Source organism: Rhinolophus ferrumequinum, chromosome 22 (genome assembly GCF_004115265.2).
Source record: "Rhinolophus ferrumequinum isolate MPI-CBG mRhiFer1 chromosome 22, mRhiFer1_v1.p, whole genome shotgun sequence".
Classification (NCBI taxonomy): Eukaryota; Metazoa; Chordata; class Mammalia; order Chiroptera; family Rhinolophidae; genus Rhinolophus; species Rhinolophus ferrumequinum.
Genome location: NC_046305.1, coordinates 4,950,804 through 4,963,538, shown reverse-complemented (window position 1 = coordinate 4,963,538; position 12,735 = coordinate 4,950,804). Strand labels below are relative to the sequence as shown.

Below are 12,735 nucleotides of genomic sequence, written 5' to 3'. Positions count from 1 at the left end.
AGTAGTTTCGGCTCTTTAGAAAGGCTACTTGTTGCCAAGGCTCCCCTCCCCCTTCTCTCCTCTATGCCAGCCCAGCCCGGCTGCTAACCAGGGAGATTTGCTGATTAAAAGGGCTTTAGCTCCCAGAGTTCCCATGGCAACAGCCTCCTTGGAGGTCTTTGTTGCCTGGTAAAACTTTGATCTCTGAGAGTGACTGCTGCTGTTTCTCTGGAAGATTTACAAACAGAGGAAGGAGGAGAAAGAATTGGAGGTGAAGAAATGAAAAGTTTACTCCCGGCAGAAGGGAGAGGAATTAATTACGGAGCCACATTCTGGCCATACAATTGGGGGTGACTCCCCTGGAACACCTTCTGATTTGGGCTGCGCCCACATTTTCACGGTAGACTCCTATGCTTCAGATGTCCTGGCCCCACAGGAAAGACTGAGAGTGGAGCTGATTCTTCGAGGACGGCGGAACCATCCTTTCTGTCTTCAGTAGGCACCTGTCCCTTCAGATTTCCACAAGAGCCATGGCTCCCATTTCTGTCTTTCCAGGGAGACAGACTAATGAGTGAGCTTTTGGGGCCTCAGTCCCACGGCCTTGTCTCCCAGCCCCCTCTCCTAACCCTGGCCTTCTCCACCCTGAGCTTCCCTCGATGTCTCTACTGGTCTTGGTTTTGAGAAGAACCAGAAAACTGTGTTGAAGGGATGAAGGAGAAGGAAGAGCCAGAAAAGATAGCCAGGCATCAACTAGAACCTGACTCCGGTTGATGAGGGTCCAGAACAAGCATCTACTGGAGATGGACTGTGGTGGGGGCTGGTCCCTCCAAAGCCTGGGGTCAGGCCCTTGCTCTGGGCGGGCGGCGCCCTGCGGCCTGCCGGCTTCTCCATGGCATCGCTGCTACCTTGCTCGGATACACACGTGTGGCTCCAAGTCTGCTTTATATTTAACTTATTCTTTAAATCTAACCAGCATTTTTGTATAGTCCCTAGCACAGTAAGGATTCAGAATAAATACATGACACTGTCTTATCCCTGTAAAGAAAACAAAAAGTCACTGTTTTGGTAAAGATAAAAATTGTACATTTGAAGCAATTAGAGAATAGTACAAGAAAAGATTAAAACTGTATTTGATATGAAATATCTAGGCTAGTGATTCTCGAGAGGGGGCTATTTTGCCACCCCCGCCCCTCCCAGGAGACATTTGGCAATGTCTGGAAACATTTTTGGTTGTCACAACTTGTGGGGTGCGGTGGCATTTAGTGGGTAGAAGCCAAGGACGCTGCGAAAACACCCTACCATGCGCAGGGCAGCCTCCCACACCCCGCCAAGAATTACGTGGCCCCAAATGTCCATAGTGCCGACGTTACAAAATCCTGAGCTTGACCAAAGGACAATATGGATGCAGGATGAAGTACACTGTGAAGAGCATGGTTCTGGGGTCAGATATCCCGGCACCTGTGCGGCAGCATAACCTCAGATACGTCAGTGTTGCTGAGTCTGGTTTCCTCATGTGGAAATGGGGAAGGAGTAATAAAAGTTAGTGGAAGACCTACTGTGAGGACCAAATGGCCCACGACAGGAACTCAGTAAGCGTGACTTCCCTTCGCTCACCCTTCCCTCCCCCACACCTCACTGCCACTGTGTCATCCCTGACCTGAGGGAACCTCTGTGGGGAATTCTGCATTCCGGGACTCCTGCTAGAGCCCATCTGCCTGTAGCTGGTCCATAGGCAGAGGCTTTCGAGCCCTCTGGGACTCGGCAGTCCTCTTCCTACTAGAGTCACGTTTTCTCAATGACATCTGTGTTTTGCCTTGCCAGGGGTGACCCTAGTCAGCCCTGTGGGAATCTTCCCGCTAGTGGATTTTAGGACACTCTGTCCCCCACGCTGCCTTCTGGCTGCTCTATTTGGTTGCGGTTGGAAGCCCTCCCGTTCCCAATGGAAGGCTCTGAGTCGATTATAGGGTGTTTACCACCTAAAGACAAGGATTAGGCCGCTAGGCCGCACAGGCCTTTCCATGTAGTCTGGAGAGCTTTGGGGAGCACCGCAGTCCTGGACGAGGATCTGGGTGGGCCTGGCAAGACGCGCTGCGGGGACTTTGTAACTTATCGTCCAAACTAGGAGACGCTTGAGAGTGAAAGGGGGAGACGTTGAATACTTGACGTCAAGATGACCGGCATGAACTGGAAATGTCTGGGCAGAGCGGTGTGATGGTCACCCCATCTTTGGAGATGCCCCCCTTGAAGGTTCTCCTTGATTGACAAGCACTGACGGCCCAGAGCAGCTGGGGGCAGCTGAGTGTCAGCTGGCCTCCGCCGCTGAGCCCTTGCTGTAGCTGGCATTTTCTTCACGGGGCTTCGGGTGTGGGCCTCCGCATTCATTTCCTTGACCGAGCAAGGGCCCGGGCCAAAGGATGGTGCCTTGCGAATATCTGTTCTCTGAGAAAGTGGCGCTAAGATTCGTGCAGGGCGAGGGAGGGACGTCCCGTTTAGGCTCTTCCAGCCCTGGGTTGTTCAGAGAACAAACGGGGTCTTGGAGGCGCCGTTGCCCGACGCGCAGCCCCCAGGCCCCCTCCCTCCCCTGCTCGCGCAGCCTGCATCCCGCCTCACTATTTTTGCTTCACTTGTTGCTCATCACTGTGGGAGGAAACTGGTCTTCAATTAGTGCGCATTCCTGCAGCCGCGGTTGCCGTGGTTACCGGCGGGCGGGGAGCAGCTGGGTCAGCCGCCAGCCTCATTGTCGTCGTGGACCCGGCGGCAGACGTGCGAGGCCTGGGCGCGGGAGAGGGGGTGTCACCGGGGAGTCGGCTCAGCCCTTGGAAGCCAGTCAGGAGACAGTCGTTCCATTTTTCTCCAAAGCCAGCTGCCGCTATTCAAGTGTGGAGGTTTGCGTTCACACCGGCCGTGCTCTCGGTCTGGGAACTGTTTCAGGGTCGGAGCCCCTCGCACGGAGAGGGGGCTGCCCACGGAGCGGAGGGCCGGAACGCTGACAATGCATCACTGCCCAGCTGTGAGCCCTCCGCCTGGGCCTCAGGCCGCCCGGGCTTCGGGGTTCAGGAAAGGAGCCATCCTGGGTATCTGTGTGGACATCTCGAGGGCCTAGGACAGGCTGACAGGTGGAGCACCGTGAGCGCAGGCAATCGCACTGGAATCGCACCCAGAAACTCAAGTTTCCTCCGCCCGTGAAACCCCACCCGCCTCCACATCATTTTTGGAGTCCAATCTGGCTGTCTTCTGCATTTCGTCTCAGGCCAATTCGAACATGTTCTATTACTAATAATAGTTTACATCTGTTCACTCTCTGGGGGCAGGGGGATACATCGCTATAGCTGTGCAAAGGCGGAGTGCTCTGCAATCGTTTAAATCAGTTTGGGAGTTTGTAACAGCAAATGGCGAATGCTTTTTAATGAGATCGCACTGTGTTAGGACGACCTAATCATTTTCTGGTTGCACCTTGAAAAGGTGCTGAAATTTTCAACCATCTCTAACATTTCCTACACCCCAAAATTATCCTTTAATTACATAACTAGAGCAATGATGCCACAAACACAAACAGGTTTCAGGGTTGCTCTCGGCAGATACTAGGAGACTCAAAAGCAGTTGCAACAGTTTTCTAAGTTAAGGATAAGCAAATCTTGATGGGGAGGGAGGTATTGGCAAAAAATACTGTGTGACTGAGGAAACATTCTTAACCTCTCTGGTTGCTGAAAATATAGGGTGGATTACAGATTAGATGACCTCTGAGATCTTTTCTAGCTATACAATCTGCTTCTAAATTCTCTGTGAATACAAGAAGTCAGTGAGTTGGTGCCAAGCTTATAATCACTGCCAAAAAGCCGGAAGCATTTATTAACCGTTAATTGCAGATGGTCCGATACCAGTAATTTATAGAGCAAATGCAATGTCAGAACTATTCAGTATAATTTAAAGCAAGCTAAAATGCAAAAGACAAGAAGGAAAAGCACACACATGAAAGTGTTCCATACATAGTATGTATGTGTGTGTGTGTGTGTGTGTGTGTGTGAAAGAAAGGGAGGCTATCTTCACATTTGTGATGGATAATCATAAACTATATTTATTGAATGCATGGTTGCCATGGGAATACAGAATACAAACAGGAATGTGTGTGCCCCTGGGAAATTTCCAATCTATTTGGGATTCCAAATACTAGCTATAGAAACAACCTTACACTTTCAAGGGCCAGAAAAGGGCACCTGCTCTCCTCAAAGACTTAGAAAAGAAACATTGTGGAGGGTTAGATGCTGAGAGAACAGGAAGTAGATACAGTACATCCCTGAAAATGGATCCAGGGCATCTTAGGGAAACTTGGCAGCAGGACAAACCCCGCGTGTGTATTAAAGAGAAGGAAGAAGGGAACCGCAAGGAGCTGGGGAAGAAAAGCACCCTCGATTATCAATGCACATATTCCTGTGTACAGTGTGTTACCAAACCCCAGGAGGACGCCAAGTTAGTAAGTTCAGAGAGGTCAGCAGTGGTGGCATCACAAGGACAAAAGAAACATCCTTGTCCTTTGCACTCTGAAGGCTTGGACTAACAATCAGGGCTTGGACTTAAGTTCTAAGAGTAGAGACACGAACAATCTTTCTGGCTAAAGGTTGTACGCACGTCTTATCTCTGTAATGGCTGCCTTAAAAACACCCTAGTCTGGGGGTTTACAACTTACAGGGTGTGGGTGGGGTGGTACTTCTGTCCCCCTAGATGGCAAGATGACATTCTGAGATGTTCCAATGCCTGGAAGATGCTCCTGGCATTGAGCCCTGAGCCCAGGGGCGCTAACCGTCCTCCAGTGCATGGACCAGTGCTCAGTGAATGAATGGGTCCTTCCTCTGCGTATCAAGAGCCTGTTTCCACCTGGGATGGACAAGAGCACTGTCAAGAGTAGCCAATCAGAAGCCCAGCCAGGAGCCCAGCACACTCCACGGTGGGGCTTTGCCACTGGAAACGCTGCAGGGTCCTGATGGGTGGTGAGCTGCTACTTCCTGCTGGGGACCCCAGGCAGAGAACGCAGTCCCCGCCCTGAAGAGCTCTGTCCTGCTGGTGGAGGCACACGTGAAAGAATCCTCCCCAGGACGTGTTTGTGGTGAAATATGCAGAGATAGGAGAGAAGCGGGAACCTGGCACAGACGGTGCCTCCAGAGGAAGGCCCCAGGACAAGGAAGAACCAGATAATCAAAAGGCAGTGACCTTAGCTGTCCTGTGACACAGAAGCAGGTAACTAACACTGAGTTCCAATGCACATACTGTCGGACAAGCTGTGTGAGCCTCTCCAGCGGAGGGATCTCGTCTTGCTCCCGTGTCTCCTCCACCTGGCACAATAGACGTTTCTTTGTTGAATGAATGAATGAATGAATGAATGAATGAATGAAATGGAGACATTCCAGAAGTGAGCTGCTTCTGAGACGTACGCACACAGAGTTCAGTTGGGGAAAACGTCAAGGTGTCAGGGGCAGAAAACAGTAGCAGCAGGGAATTCCGTAGGCACGATATGGAAGCTGCTTTACCCGCAATGCATGTTTCTGCCCTGATCAGTCAACCCCAAAGCATGTGAATGTTTTTGCCTGTGCAGTTTGTGACGGTGTGAAACTGGCACTTGTGTGTGTGTGCAGTACAAACAAGTACTATGCCTGATTGGCTTGGTTGATGCATGTGGCACGTTCTTAAAAGTAATGGATTCTGTAAGGTTTGGGGAAACCTGTTTGAGTGCTTACAGGAAAACTGCATTTCCTACTGATAGTTTGGACTACAGTTTGGAAAGAGAAAATGGGGCCTCCTATGGGCAGCACCTGTTTTCCATCCTTTTCTCAGACATTAAAGGGACTCGTAATTACCGCTCTTAAACTGAATCCTGGGAGAAGGACAGTGACTCACGCGTGCTGGTAAAAGTGCTGCTGAAATCAGGAATGTAGTTAGTGCAATTGTTTAGACTCTCTAAGATCAGGCTTTTACTGGATGTGATGAAATAGAATAGGAAGAAATGATAGAGCATTTCTAACTGGCGACGGCATTTTTCAGGAATAATTAAGCAAAGAGATGGAAGCAAAATGATTTTCAGAAATATAGGATTCCAGCATAAATCCACTTTTCAAATGGCCCTTAGCTCCCCAAAAAATGTAAGTCACGGTGTAAAAGCCAGAGACTGTGCACTCTCTCTAATGTTGACATGATACAGCGGTATGGTCTGCTGTCCCCAAACTCCTACTGTGTTCAAAGTTCAAAAGACACTTAATCTCACCCACTGTACACAAGAGTACACTGTACACAAGAGTGTGTCACCCATGCCACCCTGGGGCTAACTGCACAGGTGCACTATGGGAAGCCATCACCGTGTTCTGAAGCATCAGCTGTTGGCTGTGGTTTTAGGGAGGAGAAGGTTGATTTATGTCTTTCTGCAGGAGTGACAAGCTTTGTGAAGCTCCTGTCCATATTACTGATATCACCTATCCTCATTTTAATTTTTTCAATTACAAATGTAAAAAAAAAAATTTTTTTTAAGTGAAAGCCCCTTCAGTGTTCTTCCACAATGCCCTTGCCACAGAAGCCAGAAGACCTAACAATTTGGATACAATTTTGGATACTGTTGCAATTTGGATCCAAGTGTGGATACTGTTGCTTTCCGATTTGAATTTGAACCTAGGTTCCTGGAGCTTATATTCAGCAACATGCTGGGTGTAGAAGCAAGGTCAGATCACCGTCAAGGTCACCAAAGAGCCTGTGGAAAAATCCAGCTTTTGTGTTTCATCTGCCCATAAATACATCTGGGTGGGTCAGGGCTTGCAAGCACGTGATTTCTGGGCTCTACACAGCCCCAAAACATATTATGTATGGCTTGTCCTGTTTTTTTGTTTGTTTGTTTTTTTAAATCTATGAATCAACTGCCAACATTTGAAATTCAGGGTATTTCATATAAAAATCTGGGGTCTGGCTAATCTTGAAAAATAGGAAGACCTGCGACCCTGAAGGCAGAATTTTTGCGGGGCAACAACTGGCTGGATGTGAGTAGTAGCAGACACACCCCAAGGCACCTGGCCAGCTGCACTTACATTTAAATGCATTACCTGCTGGCCCTACAGACATCTAGGTGCATGTGCAGCTCTGATCACTGAGTGTCAGGTTCGAGAACTAACAATTTTTGCGGGGGGGGGGGTGACCTACCGTGAACTGGCCAAACCAGGGCGCTCTGAGAGTAAAAAGAGGTGCTGTGAATCGTTACAAGAGGACACCCCGCATAAACCGGGACTGTCCCAGCCAAACCGAGCTGTACGGTCTCTCTGTTTAGGCACCGCGTCATTGACTAATGAGAAAATCAACACCTAGGACGAGGAAGGGATTTGCTGTGGGGATCACCGAGTAAACGAACGGCTAAGCTCCCCTGAGGACCCGGCTCGCAGCCCGCTGCTTTCTCCTGTGTAATAGAACGTGCTCTGTGCAATATGTACGAGCACCACTGCTCCTTGAGTGTATGGATTTTTTTCCAGTTAATAAATAACACATAGCTAATTTCTTGTGAGAACGGACAAATTGGTAGCTTCCCTCATCAATAATATTTCTAGTATGAATGTAATTAATGATAGGCTATAGCACATCTAGAGATGTTTAAAACATTGGTAGACTTGAGAACTAGAAAAGAAATGCAAGAAAAGGTTCTTATTTTACTAGATACAATAAGAGAGATACTTAGAAGTGCTATTTGTCCAGATTTTTAAAAACACCATTAAGTCGATAACTGGCTTGTTAAAAACACTGTATATTGATTGACTTCTTGATCACCAGTTATTGGCTGGGAACTAACAGTATTATGTCTTTAAGAGATGTCCAAGATCCCAAATTCCCACTGGTCAGCTGTCAGTTGCCTTGTTGAGTTTCCAGGAGATACTTGTACAGAGAACAATCCAGGTGAGACCAATGCATGCTCTTCATCACTTGCTCAGACTTTGGCCCCCAGTCCCTGTCTCGTGTCCCATCCTAGAGGACTGGACTAGCCCCCACGTGAACCTGAGAGTCACCTGTCAGCCTCCTGTGGAGGCTCAGGCCAACGGCTGGCCTGAGAAGTGTCCTGCGGAAAGCCTATTCACAATGACCCCTTGGCTCCCACATGTCCTTCCAAGAGACCTTCCAAGCCGCAGGTCCTTCTCACCATGTCAGCTGCAGACGATGGAAGACAGACAGAGGAAGCTCTTCTTCCCAAAACCACACCAGAGCTAGCCTGAGTCCCCCACTCCAAGCTTCCTTTCCCTTAGAAGGTACTCTGGCCTGCAAAGAACGAACCTCCTTCCCCCATCTTCCAGGGTCTTGTTTCCTGAACAGCCCTGTGCCAGCCAGAGCCTGAGTGGCTCCCGTTGTGTCCCCAGCCCTTCAGCTCCTGCGCCACGTCACGCAGAAGGCCCTTGGGTCCCTACAGCACCAGCTGTGGGTGCCATATGGAAGAGCCATACCACATACATATGTGCAGAGGATTTCTGAAGCCAGAAGGAGTGTAGACAAGCATGGAACTGATCGAGCTTTAGCTTTTCCTTGCCTTTGAAAATTTTTAATGACTGAAATATCTCTAGCCTATAAATAGAATCATGTAGTGAGATAATTCCGAGTTGAAACCGACTGCGTCTTTTTGTTTTGATGTGGACACAGGACTGGGTGTGGGCGTCTGAAAATGTAGGTTGACCGTTTGGATACAGAAGGGTTTGACTTTCCCATCCAGTGTGTGGGGAGGTATGTACAAATGAAAGAAGACGCTCTAGCGAGGTGTTTCCTATGTGAAGCAGAGACTTCCTCCTCCTGTCACTAGTTGGGGAGAAAGTTCTGGTTTTGCTTCTGTCTGGTTGAAGTGCAGAGTTCCCGGAGATGGAGGCCACAGCTGGCTGGGGAAGGTCACTGTCCTGACTGAGTGCAGCCCAGTGACGTGCCTCACACACCACGAAGAGCAGGGGTCAACGGCCCGCGTGGGGACGGCGCCCCCTGGAGCCAGGCTGCGGGCTGTTTCCCTCTCAGTAACCTCTTCCCTCTTCTTTCCTCTCCACCTCTTCTAGGCAGGACAGGGCTGCTCGCTGATCTCTTGCCCAGTTTTGCTGTGGAGATTATGCCAGGTATTCAGTCATTTAACTCCTTATTTGCTTACTCTGCTGTCATCTGCCTTGCTTCTGCATTAGTCACCAACTGCTCCTTTCATTTATTTGCACATTTGTCTGTATATGTCTGTGGTCTTTTCCAGGATGAACTGAGCCCATTGGAAGAGCCTTTCAATTGTATTTCTTCTGTTATTAGGCCCTTGAAAGAAAAACGGTAATTAAAAACGAGGCGGAGATGGGGGCCCGTCCTTCGTGGCAGGCACACAGGCTCTTCGGCCATCTCCACGCCTGTCTGTGTCTCAGATGCACCCAGAGACTTACAAGCATCCTTCACAGAGTTATGACCTAGCTGCATCCCTTATTCCCTAAGTTACACATTTACCCCTCCATGATTAGAGTGCAAACATGTTACTCTGCGTTGCTTTTTGTAACTTTATTAAAACGTTGTTTTCCAACGGAAGGGATGCATTTCTCATCTCCCCTGAACAGTGCACACCTACAGACCTACACTGCTTTGTTCACAATCTCAGGGGCTTCTGGGGCTCCTACGTCCCTGGGGTCTGGGCCATATGTCAAGGACACCTGCCCCAAATGCACGCCTCTGTCTTTGTACGTAGCTTCAGGTGGACGGAGTAGCCAAGCCCACGTCAGTCTGGTACAGCCCTAGAGCCCATCTAGGAGGAGGCTCGGAGAGAACAGGGATGGCCCACCGGGGAGGACAGATCCACACGCAGGGAGCACCAAGGCTTTTCAGTCTTGTTTGGAGGGTTTCAGCCAAAGGTGTAAGAGCTGCCTGATAGTTAGTTGAGAGCCACAGAGAGGTACAAACTATTCCTGGCTGCTGCTTTGGACTTGATTCAAGTTTAAGAAACATCCACAGGCTTCACACTGAGTTTCACTCACTATTCTTCCAGGAATTCTCCTGGTCCTTTCCCATTAGCTGGCCAACCCAAATGGAGACGTTCTTCTTACTCGTGTTGATCCCAAGGACACAAATAGATGTCTCTTTGCAATTCCCCCTTATCCAGACTTGCATCAATTTGTACTCATCCCACCAAAAGGAAACAATGTAACATTGCATGGCCTCAAACTAGATGTTATTCCCCCAGTCCCAAGAAAGAGTTATTGTGTTTTTCATATCTGGTCCTGGATGCCCGAATTTCCCTCCCTTTTGACTGTAAGAATCCGTCCATGGATAACATTCTGTGTTTCTGCAAGGTCACCTGGTGGTTTTTTGGCCTGAACTGCCTGACCCACGTGAGCTGTGGCCACCAGGCCACACAGCTCACTGAATCTTCCCGACCCCAGTCAATCTCAGGCTGCACTACGTTATGTTATTTCCAAGGCCCAGGCCAAAGCCCTCAGCTGTCTGTTGTCCTCAGCAAGAACACTCTTCAAGCTGCTCTAGCCAGGTCCAGGACTTCTCCTCTCCTCGCTGAAGAGAGGGCGGCCTGGTTAACCTGAGGGTATTTCAGGTGGATGGATGAGCAAGGAGGGACATTCAGGGGACAGGAGTTGTTTGTTTTCCGATGAAACGGTCTTCTAAACAAAGGTCAAATAATGTCACCATTATCACAAAACCCTCTATGTAACAAAAAATGTCCTATTCTCGAGCTCTGAGTGGATGTCCATGTAATGGAAGGAGTATTTAATAACCAAAATTTAGGAAAAACAATGTGTTCTTGAAGTTCATTATAAAGGGGTTTTTGGTAGATGGCTTTCAATCAAAATGAACTGCTTGAATCTTCTGGCTTCTAAAGGACATCACAGCTCAGTTCAGTCTGTCCCAGGCCTTCAGTGGGAAGTTGGGTCCCAGAGCCCAGTCCCAAAAGTAGGACAGAAAGCTAAGTCATTCGAGGGCCATGGTCATTTTTATCTAAGTCAAATGGAATTTGTTTCTTTTCTCTTCCCCTTTCAGAAGGGCAGATGAACTAGAATTGCAGCTCTGGCAGAGCCGTGACTAGGACAGACGATAACAAACAGAGCCTTAGACACATGCCAGCCTTACCAGTCTTCAGAGCTGAGCCACGTTAGTCCGTGGCTGTGCTGGCATGGTCAGCCTGAGTGTGACCAAACCAGGCCACGCCATCCTGGGGGGTGGGGACAGCGTCTTCACTATCGGAGCACTGATGGATCTCAGCCCTGAGGCTGACTATGGGAAATGTATTACGGGGCGGCCGATCAGCAGGAAAGCAGATGGATACAGAAGGCCCGGACCCCTCAATATGTTCAGCATTAGACCATGTAGACGCAGAGAACCTTTTCTCAGGACTCACGCTTTTAGCGATGGGATTAACTTGACTACCAAAGTTACGTATTCCCCAAATCCACCGCTTCATAGCTCAGCAAACGAAGGCCCCCTCTCCGCAGCCACAAGCCTTTCTGCTCTTGTCCCATACTCGTTCTGATGCTACAATGGACAAGGTCAACCCTTTCCCCAGGAGGGGGCCCCGAAACCCCACCCCAGGGCTTTGTGTTGGTCATGCTGCGTGCTCAGTACAACCTAGGTAACCGTCGTCCCTCTTCCCCCGCCCCAGCCCTGGGGAGTCGCATGGCTCACGGTCAGACTTCCTCCCGAGTGTGGGGGCTCTGTGCCCCATCACAGGACGCTTTCCTCCCCAGGTCCTTCCCACTTATGCCCCTTCCCAGGGAGACTCATGAGGGTGGCCATCCCGACGGCGGCCGCCTGGAGCGTGCGTTTCTCTGTGCGTCCTTCCAGAGTGGGTGTTTGTTGGCCTGGTGATCTTGGGGGTCCTCCTCTTCTTCGTCCTGGTGGGGATCTGCTGGTGCCAGTGCTGCCCGCACAGCTGCTGCTGCTACATCCGCTGCCCGTGCTGCCCGGACTCTTGCTGCTGCCCTCAGGCCTGTGAGTAAAATGCCCAGTGGGGACATGCGGCCACCGAAGGAACGTCACCCTCCATCGGACGGTTCTGTGCCCTGAGTTCCTTCTCCATCTCCTTCCCTTCCACCCGAAGTGTTGGCCATTTGGACTCCAGAGCTGACCCTTCCTGTGTCCCTTCTCCCCTCCATGCACCTCTGCGTGCTTCCGTCCACACCCATCTCCCTGGCATTTGACTCCATGGATGAAAGGAAGGGCAGGATCAGGATGGTGAGGCCGAGGCTTGTGCCCACTCCTCGGGCGTTCAAACCAGGGGAGACCCCCCTGCTCATGCCACTCACAGGCACAGACGGTTTACAAGCAGCGTGCCAACCGCAGCCCGTCGGCACCCTCCGGCCACAGCTGCGCTCCATTTACACCCAAGACAAAACGGTCCTCGTTTGGGACATGCAGTCTCACGTCACTGGCCAGGCCCGTGTAGGCATGAACTCTGGCAGTCCTGCCAGAAAGCAAACACATCTGGCAGGAGAGAGACACGTGGATGTTCAGTATCCTCAGGAATGAAGCAGTTTCCAGGAGTCGGGATATCTGCTCCGCTCCTGAGCTCACGGATCAGGGCCAGATGTGAGCCCGTTGTCGCTTCGCCTCCCTACAAGAGGCTCAGGGTCCCCTGGAAGCAGCCCTGGGCAGCCCTGGCGCTGCGGCCACCTCCCGACAGTGTGGTTCAGAGTGGGCCCCTGCTGTCCCTGGAGAGGCCGCTGTGACAGCTCCCAGTCCCGCTGAATTACTCAGTGAAGGCACTAAACGCTGTAATTCCTGAGTCGTCACCTCCTG

The 12,735-nt window shown here is 50.3% G+C and overlaps 1 protein-coding gene across 1 annotated transcript in view; it reads left to right on the top strand.

Annotated features, from left to right (window-relative positions):
• Positions 1-12,735, top strand: part of ILDR2 (immunoglobulin like domain containing receptor 2) — a 54,668-nt gene that overhangs the window by 24,042 nt on the left and 17,891 nt on the right. Inside the window, exons 5-6 of the mRNA XM_033092654.1 lie at positions 9,024-9,080; positions 11,782-11,928. Of these exons, the coding sequence (XP_032948545.1) occupies positions 9,024-9,080; positions 11,782-11,928 (204 nt within the window). The remainder of the gene's footprint in view (positions 1-9,023; positions 9,081-11,781; positions 11,929-12,735) is intronic.